This window comes from Ranitomeya imitator, chromosome 3 (assembly GCF_032444005.1).
Source record: "Ranitomeya imitator isolate aRanImi1 chromosome 3, aRanImi1.pri, whole genome shotgun sequence".
NCBI lineage: Eukaryota > Metazoa > Chordata > Amphibia > Anura > Dendrobatidae > Ranitomeya > Ranitomeya imitator.
The window spans coordinates 415,599,064-415,621,606 of record NC_091284.1 but is presented as its reverse complement, the minus strand read 5'-3'; the positions used below and the strand labels follow the sequence as shown (position 1 = coordinate 415,621,606).

The 22,543-nt window shown below is 45.6% G+C and overlaps 1 protein-coding gene across 1 annotated transcript; it reads right to left on the bottom strand.

The window, feature by feature from the left end:
• Positions 1-13,227: 13,227 nt before the first annotated feature.
• MYCL (MYCL proto-oncogene, bHLH transcription factor) lies at positions 13,228-18,122 on the bottom strand. The gene is made up of 3 exons (XM_069757158.1): positions 17,992-18,122; positions 16,299-16,774; positions 13,228-15,148 (listed from the first exon to the last, which is right to left on the bottom strand). The coding sequence occupies exons 1-3, from the start codon at positions 18,039-18,041 to the stop codon at positions 14,601-14,603; spliced, it is 1,074 nt and encodes a 357-aa protein (XP_069613259.1). The 5' UTR covers positions 18,042-18,122; the 3' UTR covers positions 13,228-14,600.
• Between the last annotated feature and the right edge of the window lie 4,421 nt (positions 18,123-22,543).

Below are 22,543 nucleotides of genomic sequence, written 5' to 3'. Positions count from 1 at the left end.
GAACGAGGGCCTCACTTGGATTGAGAGTACAGTAAAGATGTTAAAACCTGTGTGTTTCATTATTTCATTAAAATACTTTATTCTTAATGTGTGTGTGTATTTTTAACCCTTTCAGACTATTGGATTAATAATGGATAGGTGTCTTATTGACACCTCTCCATTATTAACCAGGTTAATGTCACCTTACAATACTTATGCACCTGTCAAATTTTGTTTGAATGCAGATTGCATTATTTTATTCTGGTTTCTACTTGTATTATTTATGTATTTTTATAGAGTTATTTAATAAAGTATTGAATTTTAGCTCTGGTGTCCATTTTTCTTTTGGGTTTTCTAGTATATTTTTTGATGGCGGAGCATTTATCTCTGGTGCCCTCTTTATAGGATTGTAGAGGCAAACATTGGTGGTAAGTGCTCCAGTGGAGCTGAAGACATCGAAGATTAAGTGCACGGCGGGGGACAATTTGAGTGGGGATGTGGGGATTTATTATGTGTGGGGAGAATTTGAGTGGGGATGGGGGGATTTATTATGTGTGGGGAGAAATGGGAGTAGGGATGTGGGGATTTATTATGTGTGGGGAGAATTTGAGTGGGGATGGGGGGATTTATTATGTGTGGGGAGAATTTGAGTGGGGATGGGGGGATTTATTATGTGTGGGGAGAATTTGAGTGGGGATGGGGGGATTTATTATGCGTGGGGAGAATTGGACTGGGGATGGGGGGATTTATTATGCGTGGGGAGATTTGGAGTGGAGATGGGGTAATTTATTGTGTGTGGGTTGATTTGTAGTGGGGATAGGGGGATTTATTATGTGTGGGGAGAATTTGAGTGGGGATGGGGGGATTTATTATGCATGGGGAGAATTGGAGTGGGGATGGGAGGATTTATTGTGTGTGGGGAGAATTGGAGTGGGGATGGGGGTGTTTAATGTGTGGGGGGAGAATTGGAGTGGAGATGGGTGGATTAATTGTGTGGGGAGAATTGGAGTGGGGATGGGGGATTTATTGTGTGTGGGGAGAATTTCAGTGGGGATGGGGGTTTTATTGTGTGTGGCGAGAATTGGAGTGGGGATGGGGGGATTTATTGTGTGCGGGCAGAATTGGAGTGGAGATGGGGGTGTTTAATGTGTGGGGTGCGATTTGGTGTGTGAGGAGATTTGGAGTGGAGATGGGGTAATTTATTGTGTGTGGGGAGATTTGTAGTGGGGATGGGGGTTTAATGTATGGGGGAGATTTGAGGACACAAAATGAAGAGCAAAGGGGGAGATGGGTGGCATATATCAGGAAACAGTACAGGGGAATGGGGGGCATGTATGAGGAAACAGTACGGGGGAATGTGGGGCATGTATGAGCAAACAGTACCGGGATTGGGGGCATGTATGAGGAAACAATATGGGGGGATAGGTGCAGACAGTATGGGGAGTGAACAGGGGAATTTATGCGGACACAGTATGAGTAGCGATGTAAAAAATGTATGTGGACGGAGTACGGAGACTGAGGGTGATGGGATGTGTGCAGACAGTAAGGGGAGTCAGGTGAGCAGGCAATATAGAAAGTGAGGGGATAAATATATAAGGAGACAGCATGGTGAACTGGGGGATGTGAGAAGAGGCAGTATGAGGAGGGAGGGGAATAGTGTGAGAAGACAGTATGGGGGAGAGAAAAATGAGTGGGTACAGAATAGAAAATGAGTAGTGGGGGCGTATCATGGGGGGACAGTGTAAGGGCACAGACAGGAGGGGACAGTATGCCAAGGAGGGGGGAGTGTGATGAGAGAGTACAGAGGGGGGACACAGTATCAGAAGACAGTGTGAAGAGGGGACTGGTATAGAAAGGAGAGGTCAGTGTAAAGTGCATGTACTATAAGAGGGACAATGTGGGGGTCATATTTTGTGCAGATAATATAGCGAGGGGCAATTTTTTATTCAGGAGCATTATAATGACCCTTTTATCTGCAAAGATGAGCTGTGGATGAGAAAACTCATCATGGGGTCTGGACATGATTAAGAAAAGAAGGAGAACGACTCCAGAGACGACGACATCTATAAGGTACCTGGATGTAAATGTTATTTGTGATGCTGACTAAGTCTCATATTTTTGTTTATGTTAGGAGCATTAAAGGGAATGTCCAGGTTTGCAATGAGTCTGCAGTCATTCTTTGTGACTGCAGAGTTCTGAATTCTCACAGTGCGCACTGCACGCTGTCAGGATTCTCTCGTGCTGGAGATTTACATACATGCGGTCATGCGCTGACTAGACATGTGTGGCCTCAGTCAATGAAAATGAACTGAGCAAGATCAGACACGTCTAGTCGGAATGTGGTCAGAGGTATACAAATCGCATGCTTGTGCTGACGTGACTGTCCACCGGCAAGGGAGAATCCTAAAAGTGTGCAGTGCATTAGTTGTGAGAATTCAGAAGCCTGTGATGCCAGGATTCAGCTCTGCAGGTTCCAGTAGTCATCACATGGACACTTCACTCCTATGCGATTTTCATACTTATAGTCCTGTGACAACAAGCTTCTCTTCTGCTTCTCTGTTTTTCACTGAACATTGACAGCATTAGGGAGAGGAGCTCGTGGGTACATGACTAAGTGCAAATCGCATATGTCCTTGGTGGTGGTGGGGGCGTCAAACTGAATTCTTGCCCTGGGTGCCAGAAAATAGAATTAGTTTTTACCGGTAATTCGGTTTCTAGGAACCTTCCATGACAGCCACTTCGGAGGTTGTCTTCCCCGCCCTAAAAGGGGACAGGAACACAAAGAGGTTAAATACCCCTCCCCTTCCTGCACCGCCAGTGTTTTGCTGGACACAGTAGCATGTATAATTACCACAAAAGTGCAGGAATCATCCAATAAGAATATCAGATAGGGAGGGAAATTAGTGCTGTCGTGGAAGGTTCCTAAAAACCGAATTACCGGTAAGAACTAATTCTATTTTCTCTAGTCACCTTTCACGACAGCCACTTCGAAGTAGTACCAACAGCTAATTTCTCTAGGGAGGGACCACGGCCTGCAGAACACGTCTGCCAAATGTTAAATCCCTATTGAAATTTAGCCGGTAATGTCTGGTGAATGTATGGATGGACGACCAGGTGGCGGCTCTGCATATCTGCTCTGATGAGGCATTCTCCAACTCTGCCCATGATGTTGCCATCGCTCGGGTAGAGTGTGCTTTCAGAGAGGCAGGTGGATCCAGTCCCTGTGATGAATATGCCAGACAAATAGACTGTTTGATCCAGTTTGCAATAGTGTTTTTTGCCGCCTTTTTTCCCTTGTTTCGTCCCGAGAACTGGATGAATACATTTTGATTAATTCGCCAGGCTTCAGTCTGTTGTAAGTAAGATAGGACCACCCTGCGAACATCCAAGGTGTGGAAGGTCTGTTCTTTAGAGTTGGAGGGGTTCGGGCAAAATGAAGGTAGTAGAATGTCCTGATCTCTGTGGAAATTTTAGACCACCTTAGGTAAAAAGGACCGGTCTAGTTTTAGTATAATGCTATCCGTAATGAATGTTAGATAAGGTTCCTGTATTGACAGGGCCTGTAACTCACCAATACGTCTAGCCGTAGTGATTGCGACTAGAAAGACTGTTTTCAAAGTTAAGTTCTTTATGGTTATAGCATCCAGGGGTTCAAATGGATCCTGGGTTAGTGCGTTAAGTACTGTATTGATGTCCCAGGAAGGCACAATACTACGGAGCGTAGGATGAATTCTGGATGCGGCTGTCATAAATCGCTTGATCCAGCAGTGATTGGCTAAATTCAAATCAAAAAAGCTACTAAGGGCCAATACTTGCACTTTTGAGTGTGCTAGGGGTAAGGCCTATTTCCAAGCCCTTCTGTAAAAATAGTAAGATTTTCGCTATATCAGGATTGAAGGAGTCTGGAACTTCTGGGGAGCACCAGGATGTAAATTTTTTCCAGACCTTAGTATAGATGGCATTGGTTACCGCCCTTCTGCTTTTTTGAAAGGTCTGAATTACGTCATCCGAGAGTCCTCTAGCTTTTAAGATTGTGGCTTCAGTAGCCATGCTGCCAAGTTCAACCTGTTTGGGTCCGGATGTAGTAGGGGACCCTGGTGTAGGAGATCGAGTTTTTGAGGTAGAAGGCAGGGACCTTCCAGGGCCATATCTAATAGGGCGCCGTACCAACTCCTCCCGGGCCACAATGGGGCAATCAAGATTGTGGTCACTCCATCTGTTCTGATCTTTTGCAAGGTTTTCGCCAGCATGGGAATGGGAGGAAAGGCATATGCAAGGTTGAACTTCCACTGCTGTGAGAAGGCATCTATTCCCTGTGCCTTGTCTTTGTGATGAAGGAAGAAAAATGTTTCTACCTTCGCATTTTGCCTGTTGGCGAATAGATCCACCTCTGGAGTACCCCATTTTGAGGTTATCGACTGAAACACTGTTTGGTCTAGGGACCACTCTCCTGGATGAACGTCTTTCCTGCTGAGGAAATCCGCCTGAGTGTTGTCCAACCCCCTCAGATGTACCGCTGTGACCGATAGAAGGTTTTTCCTGCCCAGAAAAATATTCTTGCAGCTACTTCCTTTAGAGAGGCATACTTCGTTCCCCCCTGGTGTCGTAGATAGACTACCGTGGTCATATTGTCCGAGTAAATACGAACGCGATGATTTTTGATCAGTGTAGATGACGCCTTTAGGGCTTCCTCTACAGCTTTCAGTTCTCTAAAGGCCCCTTCACATTAAGCGACGCTGCAGCAATACCGACAACGATCCGGATCGCTGCAGCGTCGCTGTTTGGTCGCTGGAGAGCTGTCACACAGACTGCTCTCCAGCGACCAATGATGCCGGTAACCAGGGTAAACATTGGGTAACTAAGCGCAGGGCCGCGCTTAGTAACCCGATGTTTACCCTGGTTACCATCCTAAAAGTAAAAAAAAAAAAAAACACTACATACTTACCTAACGCTGTCTGTCCCCGGCGCTCAGCTTCTCTGCACTCCTCCTGTACTGGCTGTGAGCACAGCGGCCGGAAAGCAGAGCGGTGACGTCACCGCTCTGCTTTCCGGCTGACCGACGCTCACAGCCAGTACAGGAGGAGTGCAGAGCACAGCGCTGGAGGACAGACAGCGGTAGGTAAGTATGTAGTGTTTGTTTTTTTTACTTTTAGGATGGTAACCAGGGTAAACATCGGGTTACTAAGCGCGGCCCTGCGCTTAGTTACCCGATGTTTACCCTGGTTACCAGTGAAGACATCGCTGGATCGGTGTCACACATGCCGATCCAGCGATGTCCACGGGAGATCCAGCGACAAAATAAAGTTCTGGACTTTGTTCAGCGCCCAACGATCTCCCAGCAGGGGCCTGATTGTTGGTCGCTGTCACACATAACGATTTTATTAATGATATCGTTGCTACGTCACAAAAAGTAACGATATCGTTAACAATATCGTTATGTGTGAAGGTACCTTTAGATTCGAAGAGCTGCTGGTGATATATGATGCCCATTGTCCCTGAAAGTGGAAACCTTCTACCACCGCACCCCAGCCTCTTTTGCTGGCATCTGAGCGGAGTGTTTTTAGGGGAAGGTGATCCCAGCTGACTACTCTCTGGAGATTTTGGTAATCTAGCCACCATTCTAGAGCTGATTTCACATGGCCAGGGAGAAGAATCTTTTGACTCAATGGAGTCTGTCGTCTCCTGGAATGTAGGAGCACGTACGTCTGGAGAGCTCGTGTGTGAGCCTGGGCCCAGGAAACTGATTGCATACATGCGGTCAGGGACCCTAGTACAGACATCGATTCTCTGAGGGTCGGTGCACGCTGGCCTCTGAATTTGGCTACTTTGCGGACAAGGTTGATTTGATGATCTTTGGGCAGAAACGATGTTCTTACTTCCAAGTCCAGTAGCACCCCCAGAAATTTCCTTCTTGTGGAGGGATGGATCTCTGATTTTTCCAGATTTGGGATGCAACCCAGGGTTTGTAAAATCTCTAGGGTCTTTGATACGTCTGTTTCCAGACGGGGGGCAGATGGAGCCATAATAAGGAAGTCGTCTAAATACGGGACGATGCATATTCCTTGTTGACAGATGAAGATTATCGCTTCCGCCATAATTTTCGTGAAAACCCGTGGGGCCGATGAAATGCCGAAGGGGAGAACATTGAACTGGAAATGTTCGATCTGGTGACCCTTGGAGACTGCGAATCTGAGGAATTTCCTGTGCTCTGGGTGGATTGGCACATGGTAATCCCTCAGATCCACAGTTGCCATCATCCAATTTTGACCGATGAGGGGGATTACTGATTTGACTGTCTCCATTTTGAATCTCCTGTACCGGACTGATTCGTTTAAGGATTTCAAATTTATGATAATTCTGTTCTTCTCCGATGGCTTGGTTATCAGAAAAAGGCGTGAATAATGACCACGTCCTTCCTCCAATTTCGGTACCTGCGAGATCACATTTGATTGCAGTAGTTTTTGTAGATCTTGTAACAAGGAGTTTTGGAGGTCTGGGTTTTTGAAGGGAGGTTATCCTTAAGCATCGTGGGGGTGGTCTCACGAATTCTATTTTTAGTCCCTCTTGAACGGTACGAAGGACCCACTGATTTGTTGAGATGGTCTGCCACTTGGTGAAAAAGTGTGAGAGTCGACCCCCGACCGGAGCACAGTCATTGCTTATCTGGGGTTTGCTGGGCCTGAGGGGCCAGGATATTTGTGCCCCTGCCTCCCTTGGGATAGCTCCACCTTCCCGCTTTGCCTTTTCCTCTCTGCGAAGATTGGTCACGGGAGGGATGAAAAAAGCATTTTTTAGGAATCTTCTGCTCGGGGAGAGATTTCTTTTTATCTGCCGCCTTATCCAAAATATCATCCAGAACGGGTCCAAATACATTATGACCCTGAAAGGGTATGCTACATAATTTGGACTTGGAGACAAAATTGCCTCCCCAGGATTTTATCCAAAGTGCTCTCCTGGATGAGTTAGAGAGGACGGCAGCTTTTGCGGCTACTCGAACCGATTCAGCAGAAGCATCGGCTAGGAACCCCGTTGCTTTCTGTAGCAAGGGTAGGGAGTCTAAAATCTCCTCTCTTGGGGTGCCCTGTGTCAAGTGATCCTCAAGCTTGCGTAACCAGACAAATAGAGATCTGGCCACGCAAGTGGAGGCTATATTGGACTTTAGTAAATTTGTGGAGGTGTTGCAGGACTTTTTTTAATAAACTCTTTATTTTACGATCCATCGGATCCTTGAGTTGAGAAGTCCTCAAAGGGAAGGGCTGTTTTCTTAGTTACCCTGGACACCTGTACATCCACTGTCGGGGTCTCCCACAAGGAGTTATCTCCGTCCAATGGACACCGTTTTTTTAGCTCTGATGGCACAGTCAGACCCTTTTCAGGGAGGTCCTATTCATGCAGAATTAGATCTCGTAAATTCTTATGTACTGGAAACCCTTTTTGATCTTTGGGTTTCAGACCCTCAAACATCTCATCCTGTACTGTGAGTGTAACTTCTTCATCCTCTACCCCCATGGTGCCTCTTACTAAACTGATTAGGTCACTCCTGTCCTCAGAATTAAAATAGTATTTTTTGTTTTCTGGTTTAAAGGGACACTGTCACCTGAATTTGGAGGGAACAATCTTCAGCCATGGAGGCGGGGTTTTGGGGTTTTTGATTCACCCTTTCCTTACCCGCTAGCTGCATGCTGGCTGCAATATTGGATTGAAGTTCATTCTCTGTCCTCCGTAGTACACGCTTGCACAAGGTAATCTTGCCTTGCGCAGGCGTGTACTATGGAGGACAGAGAATGAACTTCAATCCAATATTGCAGCCAGCATGCAGCTAGCGGGTAAGGAAAGGGTGAATCAAAAACCCCAAAACCCCGCCTCCATGGCTGAAGATTGTTCCCTCCAAATTCAGGTGACAGTGTCCCTTTAAAGGTGGGGACTGGATCTCTCCCGACTCTGGGTCGGATTCTACCAGGCCTTTTTTTCTCTTTTTTGGAGGGGGTGGCTGAGGCACCGACATTTGTGAGAAGGTGGCCATAGAAGAGTGGACCTCATCTTTAATGAGGGATCTGATGCTATCCAGCAGCGAGGGTTGTTCAGCACGTAGGACCTCATCCGTACAGGCCTGGCAGAGCTTTTTCCCGTATGTTGATTGGAGTTTGGCCGTACACACTTTACATTTGCGGCTTGACTTTTTAGGATCAGAAACCTTTTCTCCCTATAAGAGAAAGAGGGCTTGCTAAGCCACTTAGGGGTATATAGCTATATATACATGCATGTATATACGGGATAGCTGGGCCCGACACCTGCTACTTACTTTGGTAGAAGGGGGAACGCTGGCATCTGCAAATGCAGAGCAAGGGGGTCTGTCACGTAGTGTAACAGTCAGACAGCTTACCTTGCTACCCGGATCTCTTTATGTAGGATCGATGGGCCAGCGTCATAGTGCTCCTCCTCCCATGTTGCCCGATTGGGGTAGGGTCCCTGGAACGCCCCCGAAAACGCTGCCTGTGTGGCGTGTCTGCTGCTCGGACACCATTGCCGGCCGGCGTGCGCTCCATCCTGGAACGCACCTGAGTGAACCGGAAGTGACCCAGCCATCGGCCGGCCACAGACTCCGGGACGCGCGCCACCTTCAGCGCTGCAGCCAAGGAGGAGGAAACCGGGGGGCTGCAGGATGCCCCCGGTACGCACATCACCGCCCCGCATTACCCCACGAAAGGAGCGCAGGAGGGGTGGGAAGGTTCTGAGTCCCTCCAAAGCAAGGAGACGGGAGCAGTGTTTTTGAGGAGGGAACGCCCGACCACCATGCTGCCCGGCTTAAAGGGACTCTGTCACCTGAATTTGGAGGGAACAATCTTCAGCCATAGAGGCGGGGTTTTCAGGTGTTTGATTCACCCTTTCCTTACCCGCTGGCTGCAAGATTGCCTTGTGCAGGCATGTACTACGGAGGACAGAGAATGAACTTCAATCCAATATTGCAGCCAGCGGGTAAGGAAAGGGTGAATCAAACACCCGAAAACCCCTCCTCTATGGCTGAAGATTGTCCCCTCCAAATTCAGGTGACAGAGTCCCTTTAACTCTCGGTAAGTGGAGCGCCGGTCGCTGGCCACGGCAGCCCCTTCAGAATCTCCTCATGCCCCATAGGGGACAGGAAAACACTGGCGGTGCAGGAAGGGGAGGGGTATTTAACCTCTTTGTGTTCCTGTCCCCTATTAGGGCGGGGAAGACAACCTCCGAAGTGGCTGTCGTGGAAGGTGACTAGAGAAACCCTAGATACACCTCTGATAAATGGGTAACAATATGTTGTGATTGCGGGATTTTAATCTTTTTATCCTAAAATCTTGCTTGCTTTTGCAGGGTCTGCTGCTTTACATTGAGTACTGCTACTCAGCTTACTTGTAACCAGAGTGCCAAAGTCCTCTTGTTCTGTAGTCTCGAGTGTACTCCCAATTAATGTATATGCAGCAATAGGATTACTCTGTCCTAAGTGCATTACTTTACATTTATGCACATTAAACCTCATTTGCCAAGTATTTGCCCATTCAGACATTTTATCCAGATCATTGTGCAAAATTGTAATGCCAAGTTTTAGTATGATGCATAGCTTGGTTTTGTCAGCAAAGACTGACAGTTTACTCTCAATCCCATCCAAAAGGTCAATAATAAAGAGGTTAAAAAGAATCGGTCCTAGCTCAGATCCCTGTGGTACCCTACTGCTGCCTACATTCCATATATATTTTGGCTGAGTAAATAAAAGGTTTAGGACAATTACGGCTTATTACAGAAAGCATCTAGAGACATTAAACTGCCAGAGTTATTTTTCTCTGGCTTTTATGTAAAAATCTTTTTGTCCTGTCTGGGATATATCCACATATTCCTAATGTTCTTACTAAATCCCTTCACAGCAGCATAATGGGATCACCACTAAGTTGATCCACACAGATGGAGACTGCTGGCTCGTTGTAGATTGGTGACTAGTCCTCTAACAACAGCACATGGTCCTATAGCAACAAAATACCAGGATTCTATAGTAACCCAATCGGTGGTTGTCCAATAGCAACATCGAGCAATTCTGTCAAGCTACAGCAAGAGTTACCATAGGAACAAGGAAGATGACTGCATTAATAAAGAAAATGACATGATAGGTTTCTAGTGGAATTACACTGGGTGTGTAAGCAGATTGTGTCTGATGCTGAAACCAGACAGTGCAGAACAAAGACAAAGGAGACAAACGATTCAGCGCACACAAGTCTGCACATCAAATAGCAGGCATAACCATCCTTTACGATTCCTCTCTGGGAATTTGCTGGAGCCTCCCTATATTTTATATAGATTAGTACTTTGATGCAGCAACTAAAACAGACAACAGGAAAGTCTGTAAAGCATCAGCCACTAGAAACGTTCCAGCAGCTAAAAATCACTATAAGGCTGCAGGGTCGCTGCAGCACAGGATCCATGAGGTTTTGGTGATTGCATTGATTACCCAGATAAAATAGCTATTTATGTAAGCAATTCAGCTGTGCTTCCTATAGACTATCAATATAGATTTGTAGACTGATGTGTCACCTATGCAAATCGATACAAACCTTTGAATTTATCTCATGACCTTCATTTACCTGGCCATTCCCAACTTTTTTTTTTTTAAATAGTGCATGACATTTGCTGAGCCAGTTTGTTGCTTTAAAGGGAACCCGTCACCCCCAAAATCAAGGGTGAGCTAAGCCCACCAGCATCAGGGGCTTATCTACAACATTCTGGAATGCTGTATATTGTATCCTAAAAGATAAGAAAAAGGTTAGATTATACTCACCCAGGGGCGGTCCGGTCCAGCGCCTCCCATCTTCAACAGATGACGTCCTCTTCTGGTCTTCATGCTGCAGCTCCGGCGTACTTTGCCTCCCCTGTTGAGGGCAGAACAAAGTACTGCAGTGCGCACGTGTCGGGCCTCTGACCTTTCCAGGCGCCTGCGCACTGCAGTACTTTGCTCTGCCCTCAACAGGGCAGACAAAGTACATCTGCACCAGAGCCACAGCGTGAAGACCAGAAGAGGACGTGATCCTATGAAGATAGGAGGCCCCAGACCGGACCGTGACACCTACCGGATCGGACCATCCAGGTGAGTATAATCTAACCTCTTTCAGGATACATCAGGGCTTATCTACAGCATTACAGAATACTGTAGTTAACCCCTGATGCCAGTGGGCTTAGCTCACCCTCGATTTTGGGGGGGTAACAGGTTCCATTTAACAACTACACAACCCAGCATGCAGTTGTTTGTCTGTTCTCAATAATAGATCAGGACAGTAGCCATGCAACAGCCCTCTGTTAATTATACCTGGTGGATAAATTCCTCAGGAAACAAGTAGGGCTCCACACCATTTAATTTCTGGTATATCAGCAGCACAGAGAATAGCACCTTGGCAGTCTTGGACACTAAGATTTTAAATTAGGATCGTAAAATTTCACCTTCCTTACAGCTAGATGTGCCATTGTAGGGAATAAGATTTTACAGTTCTGGTTCCAATCAGGATAGGAGGTGTGGTGCCAGCATGTCATGTTCTGTTAAATACAGCACCAGTCCAAGCATCATACAGCCCCCCACACTCCGCTGTATGCATGAGTGAAAAGAGTGTGCACTTAGGCCAAGTATTTGTTTTAATTTCATTGTAACTCCGGTTATATAGGTTTAGATAAACATCTTAGAAAGTATGGAAGTGTTAATTATTCAGTCACTACAAGTGTTGATACATATTGCTAGTTCTTTATTCATCCAGGAGTGAACAGACTAATAAGTTGCAAAATTTTATAAACATGAGAAATCTATACTATATGCATCATTATACCCAGATCTAGAATAGTCCTACATTCTGCTAGTGTTCAGACTTGTTTATACTAGTTAAAAATTAGGCCACTTTTAATTTAAAGACTGCTGTAGATTTAACATCCCCTGGAAATCTAGAATTCCATTCATTGCGTATCCAATGACCAGCATCCTACAAATTACTGAAATACTAGTTGCATTAGTGAGCTAAAGGGGTATATTATGTCCATTAGCTTATATAGGTACCTATAAAATTTTATACGTTTTCTACCACATTGATGGGCACCAATATGGTGACCTAGTGCCCCTTTCTAGATCGTTCTGTGCACAGGCTATTGTTAATGGCAGTGCAAGTCCTGTTTACACAGAACAATTAGCTGCCAAGAGCAATTTTTTGTTGCAAATTGAGAGAATATATATATATATATATATATATATATATATATATATATATATATATATATATGCGCGCCTTTCCATTTGGTGATATTCAGCCCATTTAGACTGCAGCATTGTGCAACAAGCATTCTTGCAGTGGACACTTAAACATCCCTTACACCTTAGATTTAAAAAGGTCAGGTGAACAATTGTCAGGGTAGTTCAGGATCTGGCATGTCAGATTCTGAATCGTTTTTGTTCTCTATGGCCCAAGCCACAGCCAGACTGCTCCAACACTAGTACTCAGCCCATCATTTGCGCCCATGTATAAGTGACAGCCATCTAATGTGTATGGAGGAGCTTTAGGCTATGTGCACACGTTCAGGAATTCATGCAGAAAATTCCTGTGGAAATCTGGACATTTCTGCCAGATTTCCGCATGAAATCCGCATGCGTTTTTTTGCGCAGTTTTGATGCGTTTTTTTCCCTGACATTTCCCAATGCATTAGACAGTGGGAAAACTGCGGAAAAAAAAGCAAAATTAATGAGCAGGTTCATTATTTTTCCCGCAATGCATTTTTCATGTGGAAAAACGCACATCATGTGCACAGAAATTGCGAATTTCATTAAAAATGATAGGATGCTTAATGTATGCATATTGATTGCGGTTTTATAGCGCTAAAAACGCAAATAATCTGCAACGTGTGCATAGCCTAACTGCCTGAAAACATAGGTGCAGACAGTTTATGGGGGCCATAACTCAATTTTTACAGCTTTAGCAAATTACCTTTTACAAAATACATTGAATTGGACTCTACTTGCAACACTGCTGAGGCATTGGGATAATTTATTAACAAGGCTCCAGGAGCCAAAACAAAAGTATAAAGTATTTATTAAGCAAATCCATATAACATCTTAATACAAGTACAAACACTAGCTGCAGATGATTTCTGGCTTGAGATCAAGGTGTGGTGCAGATTACAGTTTACTTCCTTCTCACTCTTTACAAGCAGCTAAACCAAAACAATGAACCATAAAAAAAAACAAAAAAAACACAGATCTAGCTTTTGAAAATGGTGCTTTATTAGGGTTTGCATTTTTTCCCCAAACAAAGGACATTTAGAAAACTTTACAGGGTAAGACAACATACAGCAGCTTGTAATTTTTATCATGGGCAAATGTGCCAATCAATAGATTGATTTCCATTGCCAACTGCACAGCAACTCTGCCAGTTGTTGCAATGCAATTGTGTATGAGACAAGCTATGGACTGCACAGATATCCAGTTCACAACCAGCACACAATCTTTACTAGTAACCAAAATCTGCAGCGCTCTAGGCCCTTGTGGCAGTAGAAATGGAAAGTATAATAAAATCATAATGTTTAACTGTCCTCAGTTTAAATTTTTTTTTTTATAAATCTGTTGCTCAAAAGATACAAAAATACAGTATAAATCTATTTCAGTACAAAATCCAGCAGGCAGCAGCTTCAAAGAAAAGTACAAAACAAGTCACAGACAAAAACGAGTGTAAAGTGACAAGAGTGAGGTATAGAGTGATTCACACCAGACTGTCCCAAATATCCCTCCACAATAATATGGCAGTCCACAAGGTCTACTTATTTTTTTTCCCCTCTGCAGAACTATCAGTCATGGTTAGGGTATATGCACATAGACTACTTGTAGTGGATTTTTCTGCAGCAAAAATGCTTAAAAATATACCATCACCCCCTCCCAGATAAATGGGTAAAAAAAAAAAAAAAATACTGAAAGAATTGACATACTGCTAGGGGAGGGAAAAAAAAAAATGTAACGAAAAACAAACAAAAAAAAAACAGTATGTGCACGAGCTTTTAGAAGTCTCATGCACACTTGCTAGTACTGTAAAACAATAGTATTTTCCCATGTGAAATATGCAGTGTGTGCACAAGCCCTTATACCATGTCTGATACTAGTTCCCAGATCTGCCTGAAGAATACCAAGTACATGGCATACTTTGGCAGAAGACTACAGAAGTTGTATTTTAAATCGTAAGTAAGCAGGAAAAGTGTAGACAATATAAAATATGGTAATAGGAGAATAAAGTGCATCACAGAACAAATCCAAAAAGGGAGATTTAATGAACGAGATGTAGCTATAATCACCACCTGAGGTGACCTCCAACATATGCGAGATGCTAGCTTGTAGCATTTACAGCTGCACTACTGAGGTCACTTGAGGATGATTAATCGTCCATATGGAAAGTCCAGATTCATGTGGAAAACGGGAACAAGTCTAGTGGGACCTGAGGAACCATGTAGATTCACCTGATATGACCAGCCCTTTCTTCAGTAGTGCTACAGAGCACCAACCCAGTGAAAGTCTCAATTTTGTGCAATCCAAAGACAACGTCACAAATGTGCAAATGTGCCAGGCAGACTTCTGCCATGTATCCCTTCTAACGGCTCTTCAACTGGGAGATTCGCCTCAATAGCTGTTTGTGGCGAGTACGAAGTTTCACTTTCTCAGCTACCAGCTGTTGTTCAGCACCAATCAAACCCTTCAAATACTCTGTAGCTTTGCCCAAAACCACCACCTTGGGGGACAACTTTGAAGCATTGGCAAGACCAGGCACCTCTTCCCTAAGTGCCAGGAAACGTGAACGTAAATCATTCCTCCTCTTGCGTTCCATGTAGTTGTGATTCTTCCTTTTGACCAGGTCCTCACTGTCAGAGCCTCCTGACGGGGTAGTGGAGTTTGATGAAGAGGGACTGCAAGGCTGACCTGAACAACTGATTTCACCCGGCTCTTCTGCAGAGGGAGATGGAGAGTCCTGTGAAGAGGTAGAGCTGGGCTCAGGGGGCAAGCGTGCAGCATAGTTATGTTGCTGCTGATGGATAGATATATGGAACAGTTTGGGGTCTGCCCTCACTGTTATGGTCACTGGCTGACGACCATGATAAGATTTCCTTTTTCCTACAGTCACCACGTCAATTTCATCCTCATCTGTTAAGAAAGAACACAAATGTTTAAAATCTTAACCTTTAGCTTAAAATTTACTATCATATGTTAGGAGTTCCTGAAAAAAAAAAAAATATATAAGTAACCGAAGATTATGGTTAATTGTTCCACTGTAAATTAGGCGGATGTCCACAACCTATTCATGCAGCATGGGCACTCAAATGTATTTGGATAAATCACACCCAAACAATAGGATTGCACTGCAATGAACAAATGAATGGGAGTGTTAGATCTCCCAGCATGTGCAGGAGTCTGGGCGAGGCATGGGGGAGGGAGACTGCACATTCAATACAAAGACACCACAAAGAATGGAAGTGTGAATAGGCTCAATTCCCCATTAATAAATCCTAGTCACATGTCTGTGTGCTCCAATTGGTCTAATGCCCTCAATTTAAATGCAGGACTCCTATTGGTTGAGAGGGTGTCTGAACCCCTGCCGGCTGCAAGCTGTTGCTTTGTCTGGCCATGTGGCTGCCTTGTTTAGCTGAAAGCACTTGCACATTGTGTAACTTTGTGATGGGGTGGAGGAGGGCATCTACACAATGCTCCTGTAGGAAACATTACCCGTGGCTTGCTTTAATGCACCCTTTAAGCTTTAAGATGGCAAACCAAGGTAATGGCACCTCATGTCCCAATATATAACCTAAGCCCAAGATAGTCACTGATATGCTATCTATCTTGTGCAGTATGGCATCCTTTACTTCAGGAAGCCACCTGTGATGTTATCAGATTAGGAGTTCACTTTATACCAATTCTGGGAGCAAAGAACCTTGTTACGTGCCGCAAGTCTCCTCAATTCAACCCACTGGTTATCCACCAACCCCAAGGCAACACATGAAGCAGTTTTGCCTGTTGTACACCTGCTGCGGGCACTAGGCGTGTATAGCACACATGTACCAGCTTGTTAACTCATAAGGAAGTAAAGAGATCCACCCCAGACTTGGTTTATTGCAGGTGCTTCATAGTCATAGACCAACATAGTAGAAGATAATCTAAGAGGCTATGCATTAGGGTTTGACCACATCAAATGCAGAAGTGAAACCTTACAGGTCAAATGAACTTTAATGAGACTCCCAGGATCTGGTTACCAAAATATGCAGCTAATAAGAATGCCCACCCTACCATCCATTCTTACCAGAGTCACTAGTGCTCTCAGATCCAGACGAGTGTGCAATCTTCTCAGGGATGACAGCTGGAACAACAGTCTGCTCCACAGGGCTGACCACAGGCTCTTCTAGGACTTCAGGTTCTGAAACCGATTGAGCAGTAGTGGCAGTACTCGCTGCCCGTGAAGGGGCACCTGACAAGCGTTCATTGATGACCTTCTCCAGCTGTTCACGGGTTGAGAAACTACTCCACATACAGTCTCTCCGAAGAACTACAGAACTAAGTTTAGACAGTTTCACAGGAGACTCCCATCCTAAATCCATGATCTCCGACCGCCATTCGGTACCACTTTCTCCAAGACTCCCTGCATTAGGCCGAGGGCTACCAGGTACAAGTTCAAATTTTTTCCATATATCCTCACTTGGAGCAATATGCCAATAAAAGTCCTCCTGAAGGTCCTCATCATAGAAGTAGTGTGTATTGTAGCTCCCGAAATCCATGGTTCTACAAGAGAATAGTACAAGTTTACAACAGAAATTGGTTTCACAGCATCCTAAGAAACTACACACTATGCAACATACTACTTTAGAAGGATGGACAGAGGTTAGTAGGTTTCCATTAATCGTAGGATTCAACAGAACACAATTACAAGGTGGACACAGAAGATGGCCCCAAACCAGCAGCTGGGCCATTTGTAGCTCTATAATAGGGGAGCATGTATCAGAGGACACCTCCTTAGGATGTAGAAGTGCCCCCCTTACCTCATGGGCCCATGGGCAGCTGCACATATTGCACCCTGCAAGGATCCATTAGGCTACTTTCACACTAGCGTCGGATTCGGCCCGTCGCATTGCATCGGGCCGAGATTCCGACGCTAGCGTTTGTTGTGCTGCACAACAGATGCATTTCTCCGGCGCATCCACTGCCCCATTGTAAGGTGCGGGGGGGGCGGAGCTCCAGCCGCGCATGCGCGGTTGGAAAAAGCGGTCCGTCGGCTGCAAAAAAAAAACGTTACATTTAACGTTTTTTGCTCCCGGCGGTCCGCCACAACAGGCGGAAGACGGTTGCAACGTGTGTCAATACGTCAGTAATGTAACTCTATGGGGTAAAAACGCATCCTGCAAACAACTTTGCAGGATGCGTTTTTTCCCCTAAACGACGCATTAAAAAAAAAAACGCTAATGTGAAAGTAGCCTAAAGCCAGAGATGTGTGCAGGAAGTAGGTGGCTACCATTGGTTACCCCTATGCTACCAAGTCAGGAGCCAGTAGGCACATGGACAGACAGTATTAAGAGCAGAATCCATGTCAGATGGAGGCAAATTGCTACCACTGGATAACCATCACTGACTACAGGGGGAAATGGCGATTTTATTTAGAGAGGAATAGGCAACACAGTGAGGTTTTGATATGATGGCAAGTGCTATCACCACTGGAGGAGCAGAGGGAGCAGTCATGGGGGCGTGGTCACGGAGGCTTTTAAAGAGGGACAAGTAATGCAGAAAGTTTACACTCACAATAAATAGGCAGAAAATTAAAGCCAATATAACGAGCACGTGAGAAAGTCGCACACGCTGCGCCTCCATAGCCATGTACCATTACGCAATAGCTGCCACACACGGATACAGACACTGAGGCGCGCACCGTCCACCACACAGGCATGGCGGCCCCGCTCCGTCCCAAACACCTCATGCCCCCTCACGCCACACGTGCTGCTCCTTACCCGGTGTCCCCAGACGCTCTCCCGGACACGCTGAATGTGAGCGAGTTCATTGTTCCCACAGCTCATTATATCTGGACTGTGGCCCCGCCCCTATGGGCGCGTCCCGGGAACCGGCTCTCCTCAGAGCGGAGGAGGAGGCGGGAAGCAGCGATTTCCACAGCTGACCTGCAGCCTGTGTGTACATTGTTGTGGCGCCCGGCTGGTGGGAGCGAGGTGGAAAACAAAGCTCCCTCAGCTGCACATGGCCCTGAGAGGGCGGGAGGCAGCAGCCGCAGTGCTCAGGCTTTGTCCTAGTAATGAGAGGGTTACACCGGGAAACCCCCTCATTCCAGCTCCATGTTTATATGTGTGGCTGGTTATACTCCCGTAGTAGGACTGGAATCCCTGCGATGGTTTTCTGTATCTGCCGCTCTAGTATGTGATTGTTCACACGGACAGGGCTTGTATAAAGGGGCTTTCATCTCTCTCAGTGTTTCCCAAACTCCAGTCCCAACACCTCAAGGTTTCTGGACAGGAGAGAGAACCTGTGACAAATTCAGCCGCCTTTATAATAATTCCATCACCTGTGCAATACTGAGGGAATCCTGAAAACATGACGTGTTGGGTGGGCTGGCTCGAGTGGAAGGACCAAAATATATATATGGAAAAACCTTTGAACTCGGGTAGAAATGAACGCACTATGAACTTCCTTCACACAGAATCTTTCTTGTCTCGATTAAACACCATGATTCTTTGTGTTTTTTACAATTTCTTCTTTTTTTTTTAAACAGATTCTATACCTGGAAAAATGCCACAAAACCCACTCAGTTTGTAGTCTATTTAGGCTATGTGCACACGTTACGGATTTTGCTGCGGATCTGCAGCAGTATTCCATGTGTTGTACAGTACTATGGAAAACGCAGTGCGTTTTACCTGTGGATTTTGCAAAAACGGTGCAGAAAAATCCACACACGAATCCCCAACGTGTGCACGTAGCCTTAATATTCCCCTATTGACTTGCAGCCATCGAGATGCTATTTTTTTTTTTTCCGAAACTGCACTGAAAACATTTATTTCACACATGACTGTATCAAAGTTTTAAAAGCAAAATACCGGGAAGCATCCAAGCTCAATAAAAACGCACATAAGACCACGTGCACACACTGAGTATTTGGTGAGTTTTTTACCTCAGTATTTGTAATTGATATCCAGGAGTGGGTGATAAATACAGAAGTGGTGCATATGTTTCTATTAGGCTGTGTTCACACAGTGCGGTTTTTTCGCGTTTTTCCCCGATAAAAACGCTATAAAACCGCAAAAAAGCCACATACAATAAGCATCCCATCATTTAGAATGAATTCCGCATGTTTTGTGCACATGATGCGTTTTTTTCCGCATAAAAAACGCATACCGCACAAAATCCGGACATGCTCTATCTTTTTGCGTTTTTTTTTGCGGATTTCCCACTCCAAAATGCATTGGGAAGTGTCCGGAAAAAAAGCGTCAAAACCGCGGCAAAATCGCAGCAAAAACGCATGCGGTTTTCTTGCGGATTTCATGCAGAAAATGTCCGGAATTGTCAGGAATTTTCTGCATGAATTCCTGAACGTGTGCACATAGCCTTATACTTTTCCTCTGATTGTTCCACTCCTGATTTTTGCTAACAAATACTGAGGTAAAAAAGTGACCAAATGCTCAACGTGTGCACCTGGCCTAAAAAGACCCACGCTAATAGGCATAGTAATGATGTAGGAAATCTCAGAAAAGTTCAAAGACTCACCAAATACTCATCATGGGAACACAGCCTAGCATATCATTTTGCTCATCCATAGGATGATTGGTAGCCTGTTTACACTGCACGATTTTTGGGAAACGAACATTCCTAGGAAAGCTTGTCCTTGGAAAACTTGCAGTGGAAATGGATCTTTAGGGCATGTTCACACGTGGCATAATTGCAGCGCATTTTATGCAGAATTTTTGGTGTGTAAAATAATTACAGTACCCGCAAAAATCTATTCGATTTCTGAAATCTCTTGCACGCTTCCCTTTTCTCCCACATGCATTTAGAACCCTGTTGCATTTTTGCCAAAACTCAGCATGTCAACATTTGTCAGCATTTTTGTAGTGTTTTTAACCCATTCAAATTAGTTTTTTACCTCAGTATTTGGAAGCCAATATCAGGAGTGGGTGATAAATACAGAAGGGGTGACATGCGTCTATTATACTTTTCCTCTATTGTTCCACTCCTGGTTTTGGCTTACAAATACTGAGGTAAAATACTAACCAAATACTGATAGTGTGAATGTGGCCTTAAGCTATGTCGACAATACCTTTTTGCCACACATCAGTCTAGCTTCTGTCTGAAGACCTGAAAAACAAGATTCAGGATGATCTGCCAACAGGGCCCTTGACTTTATTCAAGTTGATGGAGTCACCATGTCTGACCTTATTTTCTAGTGTCCGCTTTTTTGAATCAAGCTCAGAAACACAGTCGACCACGTTTTGTTGGCCACTTCCAAAAGTGGACACTGCTGAATTTTGAGGTCACACATACAGCAAAGTGACTCTGTTTACTTCTTTAATGTGAATAATCTCCGACAGGCACAGCCTTAGGCTAGGTTCACATTGCGTTAGTGGGTGTCCGCTAACGGAATCCGTTACATGGCGCAATTAACGCTATGTAACGGATCCCTTAGCGCGCCCATTGACCGCAATGTACTAACGTATGCCTTTTTTGGCATGCGTCAGCGATGTCCCGTTATTTTCGGCTGGACCTCGAACGCTGCTTGCAGCGTTCAGGGTCCGTTCTTTGCTAGCGCAGATCGGGCGTGTGCGCTAGCGGGATCGCTAAACGCAATCCCTTTTTGGACATTGCGTTAGCGCATTCTGTTAGCCATAGCTCCCAACCGTCCCTCATTGTGCGGGACTGTCCCGGTTTTGAGCCTTTGCCCTGCTGTCCCGCACGGGACACTCTGTTTCCCGCTGACAGCAGGAGAACCAGCCGACACGCCCCCTAGTGTAAAGCCACGCCCCTTACCCTTCCATACCTATGCAGTGCAGTACGTATCAGCCGGTCATCTCTGCACCACAGAGCCTTACACTACATATTGGCTGCCTGCTTTGTGTGCACAGGACCTGTGATGACGTCACAGGAGGGGAGGAGCAGGGGTCACATGATCGGGACCTCCGTGGATTGCAAGACTCGGCTGTGCTGGTTGCCAACTTGCAAGGTGCGAGGTGTATGGAGCGGAGCCGTGTGTGTATGAGGTGTATGGAGTGGAGCCGTGTGTGTACGAGGTGTATGGAGCGGAGCCGTGTGTGTACGAGGTGTACGGAGCGGAGCTGAATGTGTACGAGGTGTACGGAGCGGAGCCGTGTGTGTACGAGGTGTATGGAGCGGATTCGTGTGTGTACGAGGTGTATGGAGCGGAGCCGTGTGTGTACGAGGTGTATGGAGAGGAGCTGAATGTGTATGAGGTGTATGGAGCAGAGCCGTGTGTGTACAACGTGTACGGAGCGGAGCCGCGTGTATACGAGGTGTACGGAGCGGAGCCGCGTGTGTACGGAGCGGAGCCGCGTGTGTACGAGGTGTATGGAGCGGAGCCGTGTGTGTACGAGGTGTATGGAGCGGAGCTGAATGTGTACGAGGTGTATGGAGCAGAGCCGTGTGTATATGAGGTGTATGGAGCAGAGCCGTGTGTGTATGAGGTGTACAGAGCGGAGCCGCGTGTGTACGAGGTGTACGGAGCGGAGCCACATGTGTACAAGGTGTATGGACCGGAGCGCGTGTGTACAGAGCGGAGCCGTGTGGGCAAAGTGTACGGAGCGCAGCCGCGTGTGTAGGAGTAGCTATGTGTGGCCATTATGCGGTACGAAGTATCATGTGCGGCCAATATACAGTATGGAGCATCATGTGTGGTCATTATACAGTATGGAGCATCATGTGTGGTCATTATACAGTATGGAGCATCATGTGCGGTCATTATACAGTATGGAGCATCATGTGTGGCCATTATACAGTATGGAGCATCATGTGGGGCCATTATACAGTATGGAGCATCATGTGGGGTCATTATACAGTATGGAGGATCACGTGCGGTCATTATACAGTATGGAGCATCATGTGTGGCCATTATACAGTATGGAGCATCATGTGTGGTCATTATACAGTATGGAGCATCACGTGCGGTCATTATACAGTATGGAGCATCACGTGCGGTCATTGTACAGTATGGAGCATCATGTGCGGTCATTATACAGTATGGAGGATCACATGCAGTCATTATACAGTATGGAGCATCATGTGCGGTCATTATACAGTATGGAGCACCATGTGTGGCCATTATACAGTATGGAGCATCATGTATGGTCATTATACAGTATGGAGCATTGTGCGGTCATTATACAGTATGGAGCATTGTGGGGCCATTATACAGTATGGAGCTTTGTGGGGCCATTATACAGTATGGAGCATCATGTGCGGTCATTATACAGTATGGAGCATCACGTGCGGTCATTATACAGTATGGAGCATTGTGGGGCCATTATACAGTATGGAGCATAATCTGTGGCC